The sequence below is a fragment of the Chamaea fasciata genome, unplaced genomic scaffold (genome assembly GCF_029207755.1).
Source record: "Chamaea fasciata isolate MVZ Bird 193981 ecotype frontalis unplaced genomic scaffold, bChaFas1.0.hap1 SCAF_5, whole genome shotgun sequence".
Classification (NCBI taxonomy): domain Eukaryota; kingdom Metazoa; phylum Chordata; class Aves; order Passeriformes; family Sylviidae; genus Chamaea; species Chamaea fasciata.
Window position 1 is genome coordinate 47,463,607 of NW_027094090.1, and position 23,479 is coordinate 47,487,085.

The 23,479-nt window shown below is 46.3% G+C and overlaps 1 protein-coding gene across 1 annotated transcript; it reads left to right on the forward strand.

Moving 5' to 3' along the window:
* The first annotated feature begins 826 nt into the window (after positions 1–826).
* LOC136290232 (solute carrier family 23 member 1-like) lies at positions 827–23,112 on the forward strand. The gene is made up of 12 exons (XM_066184606.1): positions 827–903; positions 4,537–4,686; positions 5,984–6,141; positions 9,113–9,272; positions 10,668–10,849; positions 14,158–14,278; positions 14,616–14,772; positions 14,959–15,212; positions 18,271–18,435; positions 19,297–19,405; positions 20,500–20,595; positions 21,763–23,112. Exons 1-12 carry the CDS (start codon positions 850–852, stop codon positions 22,029–22,031), a joined length of 1,875 nt encoding a protein of 624 aa, XP_066040703.1. The 5' UTR covers positions 827–849; the 3' UTR covers positions 22,032–23,112.
* Positions 23,113–23,479: the final 367 nt, after the last annotated feature.

Sequence of the window (23,479 nt, forward strand, 5' to 3'; positions counted from 1 at the left end):
TACTAAAGACAAAATGCAGTTAATTTTCCTAGTAACTGGTACAGTGCCGTATTTCAGCCAAAAGTATGTCTCTGTGAAAGTGCACAGCTTGTCGCCCAAGGCTTCAGGATATCCAGCCACTCATGCTAAGCAAGTAAAGCTAAGCAAACAGTATTCTAAATTACACAGTATTACAACTATGACTCATTCTATTTAAAATTTATTTAAGCTAAACAACTAATATATCTCAACACTTGGTCATTGGTTGCTGCCGTAAATAAATTCACAGTAAAAGCTTCATTCTTTTCAGGCTGTAATAGGAATATCCTACAAGATGACAATGTTTGTACCTAAGCCAAAATAAACAGTAGTTTACATACTAAATAAGTGAAGCTATCCAGTAATTGAATGTCCCAAAGATGACGACAAAGACCTTCAGACAGGCCCAACCCACACAAAAAATGCAAGTTGCTGTTGAAACAGTAATGAAGCAACCACTTCCAAGGCTGTGTCGGTTGCCTCTCTGATATCCTCCAGAATCCTTACTTATGAATGAAGGTTTTTCTGTCATCAGTTTCTGATTCTCTCATTCCAGGGAAGGGCTGCTTTCCAGTTTGATTTGAAGGCTGGTCCTCTAATCAGCTGGAGAAAAGGAGTCACTTATATAAGCCAAAGAAAAGGAAATGCTTCTGCAATACAGCTCACATGAATAGCTAGGACTGAGCGCTGTTTGGCTCCTGAAATCCAGCTTCTGCATCTTCTCACCCCATTTCTTTAGGGCTATTTTGACTGGAAGGAGTGGGAATTTGGGAGCCTTTCCTCCTCTGACTTGTTCTTTTTCAAGGCAGTCGGTGAAGGCAAGTGGAAGGCATGACCCCCTCTTCAGACGAAGATCTCAATGGGCTGGATAACCCCAGCTTTGTGGTGAGTCTGTTCTCTGAAGGGTAATTCTTGCATAAACAGGTGCAAACCCTGTGGAAGGAGGAGAAAGAGAAAGCCGGGGGCTAGGGCTACTGCAATGATTTTGGTGTGTGGTAAACTTCTGTCTCAGCTCTTATCCACAAGAATCTGAGGAATGATTTCCTCACTACAGCCCCTGCTGCTGCTGCAGACTCAGCATGCTTTCTACTCCCTGGCACCCTTTAAACTTCTTTTCTCTCCACTATTTCTAGAATGATAATGTATACCAGTGGCAGCTCAAGTGTATCTGTACTGAAAAGCAGGTGGGCTTGTGGCTGTGTTCCTGGGTAAAGCATTTTATGAATTAATTAGAAAAATTAAAATAGAAATTTAGCCTAGTTTGGTTTTTTTTTTTTTTTTCCTAGTTTTAGACTGTGTTTCTTTGTCTTATGGACCTATTTCCAGTGAGGTGAACTGTGAGAAAGGTGGGTGAAGAAGGGATTTGGATGTCAGCTGAGAAGGGCACCGTGTAGAATTATAGAAGTATAGTAAAAGCTGTAAATGATGAGCCAGTCCAGGAGTGTGTGGTACACTGAGAATGCTGCCGGCTATAACAGCTAATGGGCAAGGTCCTGGGACATGGCAGCCCCCTTCCTATCCCAAAACAGGGGTCACCTCCCTTATAAACTTAAAACTTTGCTTATTTTCAGTCAGCAGGTGTGAAGGAGTGGGGTCCTGCAAGCATGTTGCTATCTTGGTACAGACCACCTGTCTGTGCTACCTTGGAGGAAGCATTTAACCTAGTGTTCAAGTCCCACATTTCTTGGGTAGCTCTGGGTGAGCTTGCTCTGTGCAGTGGAGGTGCTGTGCCAGCTGTGGGCAGAGCCTCAGGGAAAGTGCTCAGAGTCAGTCAGTTTTCTTTCATTATTTTTAGCAGGCTCTCCATTTGAACTTGTTCTGCCATGACACATACCAGACTTGTGAATTCTTATGGTTTGAATCACCGCAAAGAAGGTAGAAGACAAAGGTCTTTTACCTGTGGTTCAAGCAGTTCAGTTCCTGACTGCCTTCCTGATGCACTTATTTAAGATGAAATTGAGGGCCCTTGTACTGTGTCTGGAGCCCGAGGCACATGGAAAGTGTACTGGTCCCCTGGTTTCATGGGAGCAGCTGGGCTGAGAACCCCCAACAGTGGTTTTCCTGCCCTGCTCTAGACTGCTCCTGCCTTGTCCTCCTGCCAGCATCTCAGCCTCACAGGCTGGCCAAGTAAAATGCAGTTCTGGAGGTCAGCTTCTCCAAACTCCTGCTCATGCAGGGCTGCCCAGAGCTAGCTGTCTAGGACTGTGTCTAGACAGTTTTTTGATATCTCTAAGGATGGAGAATCCATGACCTCTCTAGGCAACCTGTGCAATGCTTGGTCACTCTCACAGTAAAAAAAATGTTTTCAGATTTTAAGATGGTACCTTCTGCATTTGGTTTGAGTCCAGTGCCTCTGCTCCTGTCTCATCCTGTTATCTCCACTCTGTCCTTTTCCTGATGAGCCCTGCTCACTCCCCTCCTGCTCCTGGGGAGGGTCAGGCCCTCATGTGATGATCATGCGGGGCTGTTACTGGCACAGGCCCTGCTTGGCTGGAATATTTCTCTCATTAATACGGGAAAAATTGCAATGAAAAGAAAGGGGCTTACTGCTGTCTGCCTAGCTTAGCATTTGTCTACCCGTGGTGTTATTCAGGGGTAGTTGTCCCCAGATAACTCCATGCATGGGCAGTTTTAAGTACTTTGCTGTACATTTGTTAATCGATGGCTCAGCCTCTTTGGTTCTGAAATGAAAATGTCTGCACAGGGCATTATTAAGGAGCGCCTCTTGCTCTTGAAGTTCATGCCCAAGTCCAGTTTGAATTAACTCTTCCTTCACCTATGTATTTTGAAGTGTCTGTAATGCTTCCTGTTTGCCTAGGCTGGATAAATACACTGTGTTTGTTAAAGAGGCTTCTCCATCATAGATATCCCGTAGCAGAGTCTTGGGCTTTAAGTTGATTAAGGTAGTTTATTTGAGTGGTACTGCAGTAGAAACAGCTCAGGCTGGGTGCCTCTGGGGAGGGACCTTGAACAAAAAATTTCATGAGCAATTGTACCCTTACAACCTGAGTTCCCTACCCCTCACACAACAGTTCAGATCAATAACAATATTAGGGTCTGGGGTCTTAGGGATTACATGGCCTGTTTTCAACAGCGTGACCTAAAATGGGACTTTGGAGACTCAGCCAAGAGAATGCAAACCTGGAGGTTTCAGGCAAATGAATTTGGTAATAATCTGCCGCACCTACAAAATTCACAACAGAATGCAACATTAATTTTATATCTCCATCAGCAGGTAGGCCAGGAGTGTTACTGCAGACAGTAACTGTTGCAGACTGTTTGCTGTTGTGTTGGGTATTTTGGTGTAGTCATGCTCCTGCAGGACTTGGAGCATAAAAGAACAAAAAGAAGTTTGGTGCAGACAAACTGATTAAACTTCTCCAGACAGGAGGTTTCTGTTCCTGCCTGATAGAGCAGGGCATCTCAGCCCAGGAAAGCCCTCTGCTGCCAGGATGCAGAGGACTTGCTGGTTGGAGATGGGTCGATGAAATAAATGCTCTGGGATCTTAATTAGCTTTTGCATCTGGCTCTAAGTGTTGCGGTTTCCCAGGCAGCCTCCCTCCACCCTGTGTGTGTGTGCACACACAGGGGTCAGAGTGGGCTGGAAGGAGGCACAGACAACCAGGAGAATTTGCTCAACTTAAAAGCTGTGGCAAATGAAGCAAAGCACTACTTTGCTTTCCTTGGCAAAATGCATCCTTATTTGTATGAACTCTGAAAGATATACAGCACCCCGGGAAGCCCTGGGGCTTCTGGCTGCCTGGGAGGAGACCCAAGCCTTCCTGGTTAGTAGTTTCAGCCAGCTCCTTTGACACATGCTGGGATTTCCCATCTACTGGTGTCCCTGTGTTTCACCCAGCTCCTCTGTAGGAGCAGGGTTTGCAGTAAGACAAAAGGCAGGTGTCTTTATCAAGGCAGAACACTGGTAAGGGTGAGCATAAGGAGACTGAAAGAGAAGACTAAGGAAATTAAATATAAAATGTGCTTCAACTCAGTAATTAGTGGCAGCCAGGTGTTTTAGCATGTTTTATAAGAAATGCTGTTTGGGTGGAATTGCCAGGAGGTACAGAGACCAGAGGACAGTGCAGTTTTCACTGATAAGCCCCCTGCACACTCTTCCTTGCTTCTTGTTGCAGTTTCTTCATCCTTAATTAGATTTTAATGACATTAATGCACTTTGTCTGGATGTCCTTTGAGATTGAGACACTCTCTAATATTTCATGTTTCTTCAGGCCTAGACACACCAGCACATACAAAAAATGTCCATATGTGTTTTGTGCCTGTTTTAATTTTCCCTCCTTGGTCTTTCCTTGGTCTTGGTTTTTTTGTTGTTGTTGTTGTTTTGTTTTGTGGGGTTTTTTTTGTTTGTTTTTTTTGTTTGTTTTTAAATTTGTGGCATTGTTGAAAGCTACACAGGAGGTATTCCTGCCAGACATGGAGGATGGCTGCAAGAGAGGCAGCTGCTGGGCATCTGCAGGGCCAGGCTGTGGCTAACAAAGTGTCTCTCCTGTTGTCCAGGGTGGACATGAGAGCCCCTGCCATTCCTCACCAGCTTGTGCTGCTTGGGGCCCAGAAGAAAGTGGGGGCACTGGCCACAGTGGGACCAAGCTTGGCTGCACTGTCACAGATGTGCCTCCCTGGTATCTGTGCATCCTGCTGGGCATTCAGGTGAGACAGGAAAGCAGGGGGAGGCTGGGAGTAGGTGAAAGTTACATGGCTGTTCAGCCAGTTAATTGGGGTGAAACCTGAATTTGGGAGCGCTTTACTTTCACAGGGCTTGAATGGAGCTCTGAGGCTAGATCTTAGTGAGTTTAAGTCCTTTGTTCCACATCCCTAGCACTGACTATTATCATCATGCCCACAGCTACATTGCACCCTTTGAAGTGCAAATGGTCAGGCAGAGTCCTGGGGCTGGGGTCAAACAATTAATAAGAACATGTACCTTGGGTATCTTGTCTGAAGCAGCGAAATGTGTAAGGGCTTCTGAACTTCTGCTTTCCCACGGCAACAAAAACTCAGCAGCAAGGCACACACTGTTTTGGCTGGTGTCTGTGCCCAGGTGTGTTAAATGACCCAGTGCCACCAATGCCATGCTGGGTTGGGAGCCCGAGGGAAGAGACCTCAGAGTCATTAAGGTAATGACGACTGTGCTTAGAGGTTGGTGGAATTTTGTACTTTGTTTCCTTAAATGGAAATTCAGAGTGTATCAACCCAACACATCTGCATCATAATTTTAATAAAACATGCCTGTAATGAATAAAGTGTGTTTCTGAGTGCCACCAGTTCCACCACTGCAGTCCTGTGCTCCAAAGAGAAAGTGAACGACAAAGATTAATAATTAAAAAGAGGTTTTTAAAATTATTTTTACATTTAGTCATTAACTACAGGTCATTGTAGAAGTGTCTGACTCTTCTGACAAATACAATGCCCAATTCTTCCATTTTTTGGCACTCACTTTTTATGATTATCCATAATTGCACTGTGTGAGAAAAGCTACTGATGGCAAAAACCACGTAGCTCCAATGTGCCAACTTTTTATGTCATCCTTTGTGATGCAAATAAGATGGACTGAAATATTTGCATTCACTTTGCCTGATTGCTCTCTCCCTGTACCTTGGGAGGTCCCCAGCTTCCTGGAAAGTATGTCCAGCAGCTTTGTCTGCCGGTGCTGAGGATAAACTGGTTGTGTCTGACAGTGGCCTGGGAAGTCCAGAGCACTACAAAAGGTCTTTGGGCATGTAAAGGAGGAGACATTTCAGTGGGTGCATTGTAATTCTTGTAGGTGCTTTGGAACAGCCCCTAACAGAGCATTAAAGAAAAAAAAAAAAAAAAAAAAAAAAGGTAGAGAGAATGGGTAATGCTAGTATTGCCCAAACACAAATCTGCGAGTTCTCTCAGCAACATGATAATAACATAGAGCCAGTTCTGTGTCCTTCTTCACCCAGTCTTTCTCTGTGGCTCCTAGCACTTCTTGACAGCCATGGGAGGTCTTGTAGCAATCCCGCTGATCCTCTCCAAAGAGCTTTGCCTCCAGCATGACCTACTGACCCAGAGCCACCTCATCAGCACCATCTTCTTTGTCTCAGGCATTTGCACCCTGCTGCAAGTCCTCTTTGGAGTCAGGTAGGCCAAATGCAAGAACTGGGAATGTGAGCAATTACTGTGTGCTGGGCCACCACCCTGTGTTAGAGTTTATCAGTAAGAGTCATTTGTTACCCTGGGGCAGTCAGGGTCCATGCCAAAGCATCCTGAAACTGCTGAGAGTTTTGCAGGGCTATCTTGCTGTTACAAATTTTGTACTCCTGATGCTTCATATACCCTTTTTTTGGCTTATAAGGGATCTGTCCTCAAAATAATAGAGCATTGCAACATGCAGTGAAAAGTACCTGCTTGCTCCTTACTTCAGGGAACATCCAGCTGAGGCAGGAGCCTTCTGACTTGGACCCAGCTCAAGGGGGCACAGATTGTACTGAAAACTCTGGCGGGGGGGGGGGAGTAATTAGGAGAAATTGAAGTCCATCTGCCACTACTTAGGCACTCAGGGAAGAGTTCAGAGTTCTCTTATGTGGTGCCCCTTCCCGTGCTCAGGGATTTGTGGCATAAAAGGTAAATCCTTTGCTGATGAGCAGCCAGCAGTGAGGTGACCATGGAGTTGCCATTCAGTACTCAGAAAAAGAAGTATTCAGTGAGAGAGATGACTACAAGTATTCCCCCTTTCCAGAAAGACCCTGTATCTTTGGTGACCTTGAAAAATTTCTTCTATTCCCCTTGTCATAACTCTGGGCTGTCTCTCTCTTTTCACAGGCTGTTTTTTCCTCCAGTGTGGCAGGAACCCATGTTTCTTGCTTAAAGACAAAAGTTACACATTCTTTGGCTTCTCAGTCTGAGGGACTCTGGTTAAAACTTCGGCCATAAAATCACTGGTCAACTGCCAGCTCCAGAAACTGTTTTTCCTCCTCCTGCTTCATTCACTACTGAGACTTTTCTATCTCTCTCAGTCTTAAAAAGTGTCTGCAGACAAACTTCCTGAAGGGTGTTCCCCTTCTCCTACATCATTACAGGATTAGTGGAGGAAGGAGGAGCACCTTGACCATAAAAAACAGAGAAACTGGTTCTTCAGCTTAAGTCAGGCTGGAGTGCATGGCCATTGCTGCTGGTGCAATTCAGGCATTCTGAGTTCTCCCAGGCACTCTCCAAATGCCTGGTGAATTCCTGAGAGCTGTAATGTCCTCTGCTCTCCATTTGCTGGGGATGAAAGAATAGCAGAGAGCCTCTCTCTCCCATGGCTGAATAGCTAATTGAGGTACAACAGACCAAATTAAGTGGTAAGGAGTTGTTCCCATGGGACAAACTTGAATGGCTTTTGCCATGCTGAGGGTGCAATTGCCTTGCTGCTGACCCCAACTATAAGGCACGAGGACATTCACAAAGCAATAGCCAAGGGAAAAGCTGACCCACTGCAACCTGCAGCTCAGTCATGTTACACAGCATGAAGAAGCAGCAGTGGGCCCCAGAGAGTCACTGGAATCACTGTCAGAGGCTCCTGAGGGAATGCACAGGTCATTTGCCATTATGGTGAACCCTGTTTAGTAAATGCTTGGACATCATATACTGATTATCAAAACATAATATTGCCTTCCCTACTTCCGCAGCTTTCTCTCTTGCAAACCCCACAGGAAAGAGTTCAGTGTGCCCCATAAGCATCACCTTGGCACCCCATTTTCCTCTGAGCCTACCCATGGCAACACTGAGCCCACCCGTGCCAACACTAGCTGTGAAATATCTTAAGGACCAACAGAGCAGGAACTATGAATCTATTGTTAGGTTCTAAGTCATGGCCCTGGGCCTTCTCTGTTGCTTTTTGTTTTTTGTGCCTTGCCCAGCAAAATTGTTTCAAAGCTTCGATGGTGCTTCAGTTGTGTATGACTAGTATAAATATTTGGTTTAGGTGACAGAGACATGGTCTGTTACAGCTACACCATCTCTTATTTCAAAAATAGCAGAAATGCCTCTGTTTAAGGAAAAGCTGTGCCCTCCAAAAGTAGTCACCTGGATTGCTGTCCCATGGCTTTTCTGAACAGGTGCCATGAGAGCTCCTGGCACAAGGAGAGGTTGCTTTGGGAGTTCCTCTAAGGGGTGCTTCCTAAAGGGAGACAGAGGCACCTTGGAGGTTTCCCTTGGCTGTTTTAGGGATGCTGTGCCCATCCTCAGGCAGCTTAGGATTTTTCAGGCACACTAGAGGAATGGTTAAATAAACTTGCAAAGCAATGGATGCTTGCGTGGGGCTTTGAGGAACCAGACAGGCCTTTTAGGTCTCTGTCTTCATTTCTTCATGCATGGAAAAAGAGGCTGGTGTAGCTCAAAGAAGCATTGCTCTGCTTTATAACTCTGCATTAAGCCAGTGCTGACCTCCTCTGGAGATGCAAGCTCCTTGCTAGCCTGAGGGATTCCCAGAGGGAGAGATACTCTAAGGCAAGAGATGTGGCTCTAGTTTTAGCAGAAATGCCGGAGAAGAATTGGCATTTAAACTCTGTGTACTAAAACCCAAGTCACATTTTCTATCACCCTCAGACTGAGGATCTTTGTGACATGGAGAGTAGTTAGTGCATGTCCTTGTGTGCATGAGCATGTTGTGAAGAAAACCAAAGCAGCCAAAGGGGACGGAGGAAGCAAATGGATGTTGGCAAGATTGACGCTGAGCTTTTCTTCAGCATCTCACCATCTTTCTTCCTTGGTCTTCTTCCCTCTGCCAGTTTTTTCCTACTCTGTGCAGGTCTGTGGTCTCATCAGCCATTAGAAGCACTACTTTTTCCTTAACATGGGGTAGCAGGGTTGGACTGGAGCACTGATGTGACCCTCCTTGCCGGTATTTGAACCTCAGCTCTTACCCCATGTCATTGCTCTTGCATGCAATGGGCAGCAATTCCTACCCATGGTCAGTGACAGTGACCTGCCACAACAATTCAAACAATACTGTCAGGGGCCATGGGCAGACTGATTTTTAAATTTTTTTTTTCTTTCCTTTCTCTCATGCTTATGGAGCAGAGTTTCTAGCATCCTCACTTGTCATTTTTTCCCTCTGCTTTCCTTCCAGGCTGCCTATAATTCAAGGAGGGACTTTCACATTCCTGACCCCCACTTTGGCAATGCTGTCTCTCCCCAGTTGGAAGTGCCCTGCCTGGACACAGAACGCCACCCTGGTGAATGCCTCTTCACCAGAATTCATCCAAGTCTGGCAGACACGGATGCGAGAGGTATATTACATTTTCAGTGGCACCTGCTCTCAATCAGGGCTGTTTGCTCTCAGTAAAGTGCCTGACCATGGCATGGCCATCACAGCTGCAGAAACCTCTATTCCCAATGAACCTTAGCCCTCATGCTCTTGCAGCTTCCTAACCATCTATTCTCTATCAAAAAAGTAAGTGCTTCACTGCTGCTGAACAGGGGACATGCAGACCTCCTCATGTGATTTATGGTGCCTGCAAAGTCTCCACTGGTCCAATCAGATCCCTTCTCCATAAAGCATGGTTAGCCTAGAAGAACAAAGGGAGGGAAAATATTTTCAAGGAAAGAACCCTGTCTAAGCACAGGAAACCTAGTAAAAAAATGCAAGGAAAAGCCTACGGTAATTATTAAGGAAAAGGACATTCTTATGTAATCAAAAGGAAAGAGGAAAGGTCAGGGGTCTCATTGCCGTCTTCTACATTGATTGCCTTTATCAGAGCAAGTGACTAAATTTGCCTCTGTTGATGCATTTGTTGGTGTGCTTTCCAAACCACTTGGGAAGTACTGAAAGCTCACCAGGGACTTGCTGTGCAGCACCTTGCTGTGTATCACTCTCTGCTGATACACATAAATCTATCACAAGGGCACTGCTGATGTCTTTCAGCCTGGGTCATTCACCAAGCCCCTGTGCTTCTCTTCCCTTTGGAGCTGGGGGAAGGAAGGACCTCAGCACCACAGAGGTCCCAGCCTGGGCTTGTCACCAAATCTGAAGAAGGCAGAGAGCAGCCTCACCCCTGCCTGAAGCTGACACTGAAGTGACCAGCATTTTAGAATGTAATTGCTGGCTCCTTGGCAATGACTGTCAAACACAGGGAAGTTCGGGATGATAAATGTGTTCCGAGAGTGAAACTGATACTCAGGGAAAAGAGAAGAGGAAAAAAAAAAAAAAAAAAAAAAAAAAAAAAAAAAAAAAAAAAAGAAGAGGCTTTGATGAGTCACTTGCCCCATCCCTGAGCTGAAGAGACCCAAGCCCTTCCCAAAAGGGAGATCAGTAGAGACCATGCCCCTGCTCCTGTTTTTGGGCCAAGAGCATTTCCCCTGTCTTGGGGGAGCAGGCAGGAGAGTGCAGGGCAGGTGATGCATGCTTGGGTAGCCCAAAAGTACAGGGAGGAGGTGATCTCTGGAACAAAATTAGCCCTGGTGACGACTAAATCCATTAGCTAAGGGGGAAGTTGCTGTGCTGCTGTTTTGGTGGTCCTGTCCACATGTAATTCTCAGGAAGGTTTTACTGTTGTCAGCAGGAGGCCTCTGTGCCAGTCTGTCACTGGAGACTGAGCCTGGGTCTCATGCTGGATTTGCACTGACATGAAGGCTCAACAGGTGGAGCTCCTTCCAACCTCTGTTTTCATCCTCCGTTTTTCCAGGTGCAAGGAACTATCATTGTAGCTTCATGCTTTCAAATCTTCGTTGGATTTTCTGGCCTGATTGGATTTCTGATGAGGTTCATCGGCCCCCTGACAATTGCCCCCACCATCACCTTGGTTGCACTACCTCTGTTTGAGTCGGCTGGGGATATGGCTGGGCAGCACTGGGGCATAGCATTCATGTAAGTCTCACATCTCTGTGGGAAAGCTGAGAGTACACAAAGCACCTGCCTCTAATATGAAACCAAGTGTCACAGTCTGCAGCAGAGTTCCCCTGGGTTCAAGGTTTATTTGTTGATCACCGGCATGTGACAGGCTTGTGCAAAGCAGCCATGTGACATAGTCATTCTCCTCCAACCCCCAGGAGGCTAAAGCCCTCAGTAACAAAGCAAGACAGAAAAATTAGTTAAACCCCCTGATTTTTGTAAAAATCCAAAGTTCATAGGTCAGTAGAGACAGAAGCCTTTCCCATGTGTGTGCAGTCTCTCTCACAGTTGTCTACACACACTGTCTTGCACACCCATTATTTAAGTTTAAAAGACATTCCTAAAATGACAAAGTTGAGCACTTAGGTATTCCATGTTGAAATAGCTGGTGCTTTATGTATTATCTTCACATGAGTAGGAGGAATTGTTCACTCCAGAGAGGGTCCAAGGGGGTCTGGAAAGGTTTATTTACACATGTAGCTTTGCAGCAGTGAGTGCTCTTTCAGGGACATTTGTGTGCCTGCCATTGTGCATGAGTGTAGACTGTGGCAAAATTTCCTAGGTATTTCAGAAATGAATTTAAAAAGGAGAAGTGCCACTGCATGGTTGCCTTGCAGACTTGGCACCTTCAGCTCCCTAATGCAGACTTCAGCATGGGATAGCATGCAACAGGAGTAGGTTGTTAACCTCTCAATGGGCTCCCATTATTTGCTGGTGCTTTCAGAGCTGATTTTGAAGACTTGGGGCACAGGCTTGACTGTAGCCCTTGGAAGACAGCATGTTGTTGTGAGGACATGCTCCAGTACACTTCTCTCCTGGTCTCTTCTCCTCCCTGCACCTGCCCTCTCAGAACCCAAAAGCCACCTCTCTTCTCCTTCCCCAGTTCCTCACCTGGCTGGTCTCTTTCACCAGCACCCTGTACTATTCCAAACGCTGCTTAAAACCCAGCTGTCTTTTCACTATTGTTTCTCCCATCATATTGCTGGCTTGTTGTCCTGTTCTCCAGCTCTGGTGATTTGTCCTAACCCCTTAGCTTAGCAAACGTGAATTTTCCTCTTCAAACTGTATGTCCTTACCTGGACTATCTCCTTTCTCTGCTGCTCTTCTCCAACCACTAGCTCCTAAACTCAGACTCATGCTTGACCTCTTTGCCCAACTGTACCACTCCATTAATGGGGTCCTAGTCCTTCAGCCTGTGTCCCTGCTCTCAGCCCAAATCACCTTTCTATCCTGTTCATTTCTGTCCCATCTTCTACCTGTGATAATCCAAATCCCCTTTTTTCCTAACTCAGACACCTTAGCCCCAGCCTGATCATTGTGCTCTGAGCCCTCCCAGATGTGTCCCTTTTTTCTGCCTTCTCCATACTCCGTGGATGTTTCAGTGAAAGAGGGAAAGCAGGGATGGAGAAAGAGGAAGACAAGAGCCATGTGGTCTGAGGGCTGCTGTACAGCCCCACCACATCCCAGAGCTCGTGTGATGAAAGATCCCCACTGTTGCCTCAACAAACTTCTCTAGTGTGTGGTGATTTACTCTCTGGTGATGATGCACATACAGTTAATCACTGGGCAAGGCCTGGACATACTCAGAACACTCAGAATCTTATGGTCTGCAAATGCAAAAACCTGAGACCTGGAACCTGGAGTCGTTGCAGGCTGAGCATACCTGAGCAGATTTTTGTGAGAAATTACAATACACGTTGCCCCAAAGAACAGGTTCTACTAAATCTCAAATTTCTGCTCCAGGTCATAGGGAGATCTTGTTACTGCTTAAGGCAAAATGACCTTTTCAATGCAGGCTATATGCTATGTCTTATTTCCTGAACATCACTCTTTGAAATAGGTTTGATATATATTTTTCAAAAAAAAAATTTGCCCTGAGGTAGACATTTTCCATGGAGATTTTCATCCTGAATGGGTAAAGTTATGTAGAACTATAAGCAACTGAAAATAGAGTCTGTTAATAGAATGTGTCAGGCAACCTGAATAATAAGCAGTGACACCTCCCTGAGACAGATGAGGGTTCTGTGGTGAGTCATAAGGCTGCTGAGCACCTTTGTTCATGCAAATGCACAAAATATGTACTCACACAGTCTGTCTGGGCTCTGTTGCATTGGAAACCATGGAACCAGTTCCTCCTTAGACTTTCTCCCTCCAGTCATCCAGTGCTTTGAATTGTGTATGTTATGGAGTGTCTTTGCAGAGAAGTGAGGATAGAGTTTTCTTTGCACTGTCGGAATTCTGCCTGTCCCTGACTATTGCACCTACAGTTCGTCACCTTGTCACATGGGAAAAACTACCAGTTTTCCAGTGAAGTCAGTGCACTTCAGCTGGTGCAATTGATTTCTCACCAAATCCTATCCAGATGAATTCACTCAATGTATAAAATTTAGATTTGTTATAAACTAATGAGGAGCCCTTCAGAGGCCTGGCTAACACAGGAAATGTCCATGGTCTTCTACCAGATTAGCAATAAAAGTGGGATGCCCAGTCCCTGCCCTCTCTTCACATGGTAGCCTCCAGCTTCATCTGGTTGGGCTTTCTGGGCAAAAGGCACATGGGGGGCAGGCTGTGAGTGCATCCAGATGTGCTGCTGTTCACAGATGTGTCACAACAGATGGGAGAGGAGCTGAACCTGCAGTTACTTCCACCAGCACAAGCCCTGGGTGCTGCCAGGGACACATGGGAACACCCCTGCCCTGGAGGGCCCCTCCATCACACAGCCCTCACAGACAGCCATGCTCTCCCCTTCTTGGCTGGCTGGGCACCATGTGCATCCCCACAGTCCCACCACGTTTTTTCTTTCAAAGCAGGGATTTCCACAGCCAAACCAAAATCCTCTTCTTTTACTCTGTGTTACAGGAGCTTTTTGCCCCTTGAAGAGCAGCACAGGTAAACCTGAAATCAGGAAATTTCTAATATATCTGAATTACACAGGCAGAACCTGAACCTTGCATGCCTGTCAGGTCTTTCTTTTACTCAGGAGGCATTTTTAACCTTTCTGCAACTGTGCTATACTCAGAGATGTACTATCTGGGGTGTCAGTCTTGAAACAATACGGCTAAAAGAGTTATTTGCAAATATGCAGAGCTATCAGTAGATTATGATGGAAAGCTTGTTACACCTCTGGCTTGGTGGAATGGGGAGCCACCCTCTGCTGCTGAGAGCCTGTTTTTATGGGTCCTCTGGAGTCCTGGGTTCTTGGGTAGCAGGTCTTCACTTAATGTGGGGAGAGGTGGGCAGCTGGGCACCCACTTTGTTTATGGTCTCATTTTCCCTCCTTCTAGGACCATTTTTTTCATAGTTCTGTTCTCTCAGTACTTGAAAGATGTTGCAGTGCCTTTGCCATCTTACCAGAGAGATAAGAAGTGCCACTTCTCTCCAATCTACCTCTTCCAGATCTTCCCGGTATGTTGGGGTTCCTGGATACCCGGGAATTGTGACAGAGGGACTGGCCTCACCCGCCCCGGGCTGCCTGGGCTCTTTCCACTCGTGTCCAGATGAGTTAGTGCTTCCCAGCTGAGCCTGTGTGGTAGGGGCAGAGGGGAAAAAGATCCTCATGGCCCTGATCATTGGGAGGGAGGGGGGGAGAGAAGAAGGAAGGGCCACCAGGAGCTCCTGCTGCCTCTTTGCCTCTATTCCATGTGCAAGGAAAAGGGTCGGGCGGGGACACTTTGTCCACCACAGCCGTGCTGAGGGCGCAGCCATGCCCTAACCAGACCCCACTGCTGCTTGTGATGGGCAGGTGCTGCTGGGGCTCTCCCTGAGCTGGCTGCTCTGCTACGTGCTGACAGTGACCGGCGTCCTCCCTGCGGCCCCCACTGCCTACGGCCACCTGGCCCGGACAGACACCCGTGGGAACGTTCTGTCACAGGCTCCCTGGTTTCGGCTGCCTTACCCAGGTACCGCTGCCTCCCCTTCCCCATCCTGCCGGCTCCTGCTTGCACCTCCACTTATGACTACCAGGACGAGATGAAATGTCAAAAATCAGGCAAATACCCACAGGCATTCCCGCTGTTCTTCCTCCCCCGGGGAAGATTTCAGGACAAATGTGCCCCACCCACCCAAACCGAGCTCTTTACTTGCAGGCCAGTGGGGAACGCCAACGGTGAGCCTGGCCGGGATCTTTGGCATCCTAGCCGGGGTGATTTCCTCCATCCTGGAGTCCGTGGGAGATTACTACGCCTGTGCCCGCCTGTGCGGGGCCCCGCCGCCGCCGAAGCACGCCATCAGCCGCGGGATCGGCGTGGAGGGCATCGGCTGCCTCCTGGCTGGGGCCTGGGGCACAGGCAGCGGCACCACATCCTACAGCGAGAATGTGGGGGCCCTGGGCATCACCAAGGTGAGCCTCGCTGCAGCGGGGTGGCTGCGGGGCGTCCCGGAGGGTTCCCCCGCGGGGGTGTGCGCAGGAGAGCGGTGCACGTGGCTGTGTGCTGGACCTGGGGAGTGATCTCAGCCCACCTCCCAAAAGGCACACTGGAAAATTGTGCCTTGGCACATTGGTGACCAGCTCAGCAGCACTACAAATGATTTAACAGAGGTGGGCATTGCTTCCCTTTCTCTGCTTCGAGTCTGCATAGGGAATTAGTGCAGTCGCTCGTGGCACCTGGCCTAAGTGAGGCTGGAGGGACAATGCTACATCTGAGCTAACCTGTACAGGAAGGGAGAGAGAGAGAGAGAGGAAAGGAGAGAAAGGCAAAGGATGAATATTTCATAGGGCTTCGAATTCTACATCTTCTATAACCCAAGGATGGCAGTCATGTGAAAGGTAGACTATTTCTTCAGGGTTATAAAATGTGATAGCAAAAGTTTGTGTTTTTATGTTCTATAAAGTTTTGTGTGTCCCTTGAGTATATTAATTGCACTTATTAGGGGAAGAAATTTCCAGAGATAAGCTTGACAATCAAATTAAAGCTTTGTTTAAACTTTGCAGCCAGAGGATAGGCTGACAGACATCTAGTTGCTAACTGGACAACATATTCAAATCATTGCCAAATAAGCAATGCCATGCCAGAAGAGCTGTGAGTCACTAAATAAATGCAGCTTCCTTGCAACTTCCACTCTATAATATTTCTTATTTCACTGGATTTTATAAACCTCACTCACAATAACCATTTTTCACACATTGCAGTGTTAGTGTTTGATTGAGGTGGCTGCCTCGAGCACCAAGGTCTGAATGTCTGCATGGAGTCCAGTTTAGCATATCACCACATGTGCATTGTCACTAGGAAGTCTGTGCATATTAACCATCTACCTGAGCCAGTTCTTTCCTGATGTGTAGTTTGCTGCATGCATTGTATGTATGGGATACTGCCCAAATTCATAATTACCAGATTATAGGACACATATTCTCACAATGTATGCTAGAGTCCTCCAGGATGACATGCCATTCCTTGCTGATTCAGGAGAGATATTTCCCTTGGATCCCACCTCTGCTCACTCTGTCCACACTTGAAAGAGCTGAAAATAGAGTGTCATCTCAGTCAATTTAAATCAGTGTAAACACTCTGGCTGGGACAGATGGGGATGCTGAGAGCACAAGGCAGATTTAATTTATTTTTTTTTTTTTACGTGGGAAACACGTTTTTCCATAGCAAATGGAAACACAAAGGATTTATTTCCTCTACTTAAACAGAGATGTCCAGCACCACCTGAGAAGTCTTTGGAGATCTCAGATACATACAGGGGCTGACAGATAAGGCAAGGAGAAGCTGCTAGAAGCTGCCAAGATGCAACATCTTACATCTCATCAGGCACCAATATTTAAACTGCTTGATCAGGCCCAGTGTGCCAGTACTGAGAACTCCTTTCCAAGAAGAGGAGGATTTTAGAGAGAGGTAAAGGCCTCAGAGTCGCCACACATTGTGGGGAACCCTGCAGTTTCTTCAGCCTTAAGAAAGAGAACTGATTTTATTGTTTTCTTGACATAATTGAAATGAACTCTAAACTAGTGGCTTCAGCAGAATACGGTCACATATGCTATCACTGGATTAGGTCTTTTGCCTTTAAGGCCAACTCCATATACATGGTAATTCAACATTTTAGCAAGCTGAGACTGCGAATCTCTGTTCTAATCCTGGAACAAATGGATCTGTTGGCTTTTATTAATTAACATTTAGATGGTAATAGTGTCCCAGGGTTTTAAGCCAGAGAGTATAAAAAGCAAGGAAGCACATGAAGGCAATGCATGATTTTATTTTGAAACTCCACAACAAATATTTTTAATTTATCTTTCACAATCAAGAAAGACTTAAAGTATTTTAAAGGTACATGTTTAAGACATACTTAAAAAGAGACACTTTTAGTTACTGAGAATGTTTTTGTTGAAAGCATTCACAAAATGCCTGTCCTGTAATTAGACATTCTTCAGATATTTAAAGGGAGGAATTAAAATATTTAATTGAATTATAAAATATTTGCAGAGGATTACAGAGTTTCCCTGACACAAATGTTGTAGGTTTAGCATGATTCTTTTAGGCAGGCCAAGTTTTGATGTGGGCAAGGAATATCTTGATTTGGAAGTTTAACAAATATTGCTTCTTTCCTTTTCACTTTCCATATAAATGTCTCTTTCAACTCTTTGTTTGGTAGATACTCTTTTTCCTTCCTATTCATATGCTCTAGTAGATTTGAATGAAGGGCATGGCTTGGTGCTTCATCCCATCTTTGTTGTAGTGCTCAGCCGAGAAAAGGCCACCCTGAGTCTTCCTAGGGAAAAAATGAGAAAAAAAATGGTTTTACTGAAGATAGATGGGTGATGAGAGATAGGGACAGACCAAGAGACTTCCTCACTTGTTATTTCTTGACCATAGAAAGGATATATATCAGATCCCAGAGATCAGGATGGAGCAGCCAGCCAGTTCTGGTCTCTGAAATCTTGGTCTCCAGGGAATGGAGGGATCACTATGGGACACCTCATTGAAAGCCACTTCTGGATAACAATCCAAACCCTGGTGGAAGGATTGTCCAGTGAATTGACTGGGGGGTTGCAATGTCAGACTTGTATGTATGCCAAGATATTTCTAGGCTAAAGCAAGAACAAGCAAGAACAAGTGAGGATTATTGTGCTTTTTTTTTTTTTTAAATTCTTATTTCAGCTTAATCGCAAACTGTTGAAGTTCTGTCAATAGTAGGAGAGAGGATAACACTGAGTAAATAGGTGTGGTGCTCTCAGAGTGCCTTTCATGATAAATATTTATGGTGTACAAATACTAATGCTTCCCATTCAGTGTCAGCATCCCAGCTCACCCGCAGCTGTATCCAAACCTGTTCCTGAACATGCCATGGAATGCTAGGGCTAGCACTGCAACACCTACCTGACAGGCTGGCACTGGAGCCTGCCACTCCTTGCCTTTCTCTGCTGGTCAGTGTGTGACTCTCTCCTCTTCCTCTTGCCCCAGGTAGGGAGTCCAGCGGTGATCATTGCTGGTGCCTGTGCCATGCTCCTGAGTGGCATCTTCGGGAAAGTTGGGGCAATGCTTGCCAGCATTCCCATCCCTGTGATTGGAGGCATGTTTCTTGTGATGTTTGGAGTTATCACAGCAGTGGGGATTTCCAATTTACAGGTAACAGCTGTGTGAGCACTGTTTCATCCCTGGTGAAGGGGACTTAATTTAACTGAAACAGAGAATCACAGAATAAGCTGAGTTGGAAGGGACCCATCAGGACCATCAAGTCCAACTGCTGGCCCTGAGCAGGACACCTCAAGAGTCACACCATGTGCCTGAGAGCATTGTTCAAACACTTGAGCTGTGTCAGGCTGGTGCTGTGACCATTTCCCTGGGGAGCCTGTTCCAGTGCCCAACCGCCCTCTGGGTGAAAAGCTTTTTCCTGATACCCAGCCTAAACCTTCCCTGACTCAGCTTCATGCCATTTGCTGTCACAGGTCGTGAGTGTTAAGAGATCAGTACTTTCCCCTGCTCTTCCCCTCATGAGGAAGCTGCAGACTGCAGTGAGGTGTCCCCTCAGTCTCCTCTCCTCCAGGCTGAACAAGCCAAGGGACCTCAGCTGCTCCTCATATGGCTTCCCCTCCAGATCCTTCACCATCTTTGGGGCCCTCCTTTGGACACTCCCTAATAGCTTTATGTCTTACATTGTGGTGCCCAAAACTGCACACAGGACCCCCAGATTCAAGTCAGCTTCTTACCAGACTGTGTCAGCTATAACCACCCTGCAGCAAATGTAAACATTTATGTTGGCAATTCCTCAGGTAAAGATAAGGGGCTGTACCCAGAGGGGCTAAATCACAGAGGGCTCCGTGGTAAAGGCAGGGCTGGCTGGCACTGGGGACTGTAGGATCACAAGAGCCCTAGCAGCACCAGGGCTGGGTCCATTCCCGATTCCAGTGCTTGCATCCCACCATGTCTCATGAGCACAACAGCAATCCACAGTTTTATGCATGTAATGTATGAAATTTCTCTGTGCAGTATACAAATATGAACTCCTCAAGAAACATCTTTATCTTTGGATTTTCTCTATTTGCTGGCCTCACAATTCCCAACTGGGCAAGCAAAAATAGTACGCTGCTGGAAACAGGTAAGAAGTGACATCAGAAGCATTTTCTGTAGCATAATACTGAAGGAAAAGCTGACCAGAGAAATCTTTTAACATAGTTTTTCCTGATAAAATGCTGAAATCTGTGCTTTGACTGCTGCCTGTTTGACTGTTCTGTGAGAGCTGTTTTTGCCTTTTGCTCTGATGTACAGCTCTGGTGCAGAAATCTCTGCTTTTGGTCAGTGACTGCACCTCATCAGATTCTTCTTGGGATAAGGATGGCAGAGCATTTCCCTGGGACACATTCCTGGGGCCAGGCAAGAGAATACTCCAGGGCTGAATCTTGGTCAAGGTTCTCAATAAATGAGGTTTTCTTATGTGCTCAAACACAATAAAATGCTGTGCTTTCAAAATGCAAGAGCATACTCCTCTACTAAATTCCATCAAGTTCACTTTATTGAAATTTTCAGTTCTCTAACAGCTGCCCTTTCACTGTGTCTTGTGTGACTAATGTCTTCATCACAGAGGCCAGAGGGTCTTCTCTTAAAGTATACGTGGTGTGCTGGGTGGGCTGATTAAAGAGCTGGGCCCACAAACCACATGCTCTATAGCTCCTCTATCAGGTGCTCAGTGCCACTGGGCTTTGCTCATGGCCATCAGCCCTCAAGGGGAAACATCACACCTGATGAACTTGTGGTGAAATCCCATGCTAAATTTACTCATATTTCTTTGGGAGCTGAAGCTTGTGTTCCTGTAGAGGACTGGTGGTGTTATGTTGTGGAGGTGCTGAACGCGTTTGGAGCAGAAAGTGGCTTTTTCTGAGACAGTGTTGGGGTCTGCACTGTTAATAGGCTCTTAATGTATTTATGAGCCATCTCCTGCCCACTGTAGGTCTGTGAATAATCATGTAGAATAAAACTGTAGGTCTGAAACTGGCTGTGAGATCATTCTCCCTTCCACTGCCAAATCTTACATTCCGCTTTGGATTTGCAAGTCTCGTCCAAGCAAGTCTAGTCCAAGCAAGCCTAGTGCAAGCAAGCATGCAACTTGCAGCTTCTTGGCACCAGAAATGTTGCTGGTAAAATAGGTAAATGCATCTTCCTGAACCACAATCTAAAGCTTTATTTTTCTACTAGGAATCATCCAGCTTGACCAAGTGATCCTGGTGCTTCTCACCACTGGCATGTTTGTGGGTGGACTTCTGGGCTTTATCCTGGATAATACCATTCCAGGTAGGATTTGCTGGGACGACCTGCCAGTTTGTGCCTGTCCTAGGGTTTGTGCCCTGGTATTTTTTGTCTCCATGACTCCTGTTTCATGGATAGGAGTTGTGCTAGCAACCATGAAACACCATGTGACTGCCCTCCTCCCAGAGAGAGCTGAGGAACAGGAGACATCACTGAAATGATCTCTGGCTGGAAAACAAGGAGCTTATCAGAAATTAAATAACTTGCCAGGAACAACAACCCAGGCTGAGGAAAAGGTTTATTTGGCAAATATGTCTTTCAGGGAAAATGCCAGCTTAAAACCATGTTGCTAGTTAAAAGGAGAGAGGAGAGCAGCTACAAGAAGTGGAAGGAGCCAATGTGTGCCAGTATGGAAGCTGCTAAAACTGAGGCTGAACTAAAGCCACGGCAGTGGAAAACAGTAGAAAAGGCTGGTGGCCAAAGACAGGCCACCTGCAGCTGGCCCTCACAGGCAACAAAGAGCCTTGGATTTTCATCTAGCATGGGGAGGGAGGGCTTAAGAATAGGAGAGGAAACCCTTTTCTGCTGAAGGAAAAGAGCAGGAAGGAAGGACACTCTGTTAACCAGGTTCTGTTACTGTCTGATGCTTCTTGGAAAGCCAGTCTCCCTTATGCTTATTAATTTTCCTATAGCCTTCAATTGTCAGCTCCTCGGGGCAGAATTAACAGGTGTGCTCACTCCCTTTCCCAAGAGGAAAGAGGTACTTTGCTGCCACAGCAGTTACAGGCACTTAGGAATTCCTTTGGCTAGGGTAAATACCTGTGACTGACTAGTTACTGCTAGCTAAATCCACTCAGAAGTGTCTGGGCACTTAACATCCAGCCTTGCTTTCCCAGCACTGCATGAGCCTCCCCTTTGAACAGTTCTTGGATCTTCTATGGCAGGTGAAAACTTCTTGGTATGCATGATTCCCATGGAAAGCAGTGGAGAAGGCTGCTTATCTGGAAGCTGTTACAGGAAAAGGGATATTGTCAGGAAGCTCATTAGTGAATATTTGTAGAGCTCTTTGGAGCTGGAAGGGTTTAAGTAGAAGGGATTTGTACTTTGTGCTGGGTCTACTGGGATTTGAGCAGTGGGTGTGAGGCACACAAAGCAGCCCTATGCTCCAACACCTGCTGTTTTAATCACAACAATCTCACTTTGCTGTTGCAGGAACACAGGAGGAGCGGGGGCTCCTGGCATGGAAGCAAAGCCATGAGGGAGGGACGGAGAGCTCTCAGCTCGTTTCCAAGGTCTATGATCTTCCATTTGGCATAGGCACCAAATATTGCAATGTCTCTTGGTTTCGCTATCTCCCTGCTTGCCCCAAAAGACTGTCTTGTGACAAGAGAATGGATGAACTGAAGGCTGCTGAGCAGAAAAACAGTGTTAAAACGAGCTTAGAAAGGAACTCTGAGATTAGTGCTGATACAAGGATATAAGCACCTGGCCTGCAACTGAACTTACCTCAGAAGCAGAGGTCTGAAAGTGTGTCTGCAGCCCCCATCATGTGGGCATGAGCTGGCAGCTGTTAGAGGAGGAGCAGGAGGAAGATGTCTTCCTCTTCCCAGCTCTGCTGACTGCACCACTGATGGCCTTGAGGAAGTAATTTTTTTCTTTCTCTTCCTGCTTGCTCACTTCTAGGAAGAACCTAATCCCTCCTCGGGGAACACCAAAGCCCAAGAAATGCCTATGCAAGATGTTCTGTTTCCTTCCTTGCACTGACCCTTGGGCACCCTAAGGGGCAGCTGTTCAGCTGAAGCAGAAGGGCTTCCTGTCCCCTGATCTGGCCGCTGAGGGAGCCAATGAAAAAAGCATCCCTGATGTGGGCCCCATACCACGCTCAGGCATCCCGTGGGTTGAGGTTAATCCCCAGCACCTTAAAGCAACACTCACCTCTCACCTTGTGTTTTATACCTCATCCTGGCCAAGGGGACAGAGCAGGTGCCTCTAGGTTGTGATTCATCTCATTCCATATTCCCCTAATTTAGCAAGCCAAATGAATGTTGTTGTAAGAGAGGCATCTAAAGTTAATGGGATGGATTGTCTTCTGAACCTGTCTCTTCTGCCTCAGACCACAAAGGGACTCTAGAGACCTTAGTTAGGTTCTTGACCTAACAGAAAAAAACAGCTTTACTGAAGTGTATCCCACCTTTGGAGTGCTGCGAGGAGTCTCAGGTGAACCAGTTTCCTGTAGGACACCCAACCCTACAAAGATGAAGGAATCCTCATCAGATATAAAGGAGAAAACACTTCTGCTCACAATCTTATGCATCCCTATGCTACTGCTATGTCCTGTGTGCCCTTGCTGTACCTGTTTGGTCTGGTGTGGCGATTGTGTGGTGACAAGCACTTCTCCAGAAAACAGGTATGCAGGTTATTGCTCCTATTCCCTATTAGCTTCAACCTGTAAGGCCACATGCAATGTGATCACATGCGGTCCTGGTTGCTGGTGGTGTGTAATAACATTGTTGCTGTAGCATAAGCTTGTGTTTCCTTCACTGAGATGAATATTTGCTCTTTTTTTTGTAAGTATAATAAATAAATAATAATAATAATAATAATAAAATGTACACTGTAATGGTGTTTCTCAGGGTGGTTGCTGTAGCGAGGGGCAGGTGCTATTCAAAGAATCACTTGCAGGCCTGCACTCTTGTGAACTATGATCATGCAAAAGGAGGGATCAAAGTAACATGTTCTTCATCTTCTCCTTACCATCATTACAATGCTTCTAGCCTGAAAGTAATGCCAGCATGTAGTACATGGAGCACATGGAGCACACTGGAAAGGCCGGGGAATGACAAGGCTGCACCCTGGAGAACTCTGAAGAGCTCTTAAACCCAAACAGGACCCCTGCAGCCCCACTTTCAAACACAGCAGCGTGGCAAAC

What these genes read in the sequence shown, in the direction of transcription:
- LOC136290232 (XM_066184606.1), top strand. Translation starts at nt 850, where the DNA reads ATGACCCCCTCTTCAGACGAAGATCTCAATGGGCTGGATAACCCCAGC. An exon ending in ACCTCTTCCAGATCTTCCCG is followed by an intron (nt 14,279 to 14,615) that starts GTATGTTGGGGT and finishes TGTGATGGGCAG; the next exon opens with GTGCTGCTGGGGCTCTCCCT. An exon ending in GGGCCCTGGGCATCACCAAG is followed by an intron (nt 15,213 to 18,270) that starts GTGAGCCTCGCT and finishes CTCTTGCCCCAG; the next exon opens with GTAGGGAGTCCAGCGGTGAT.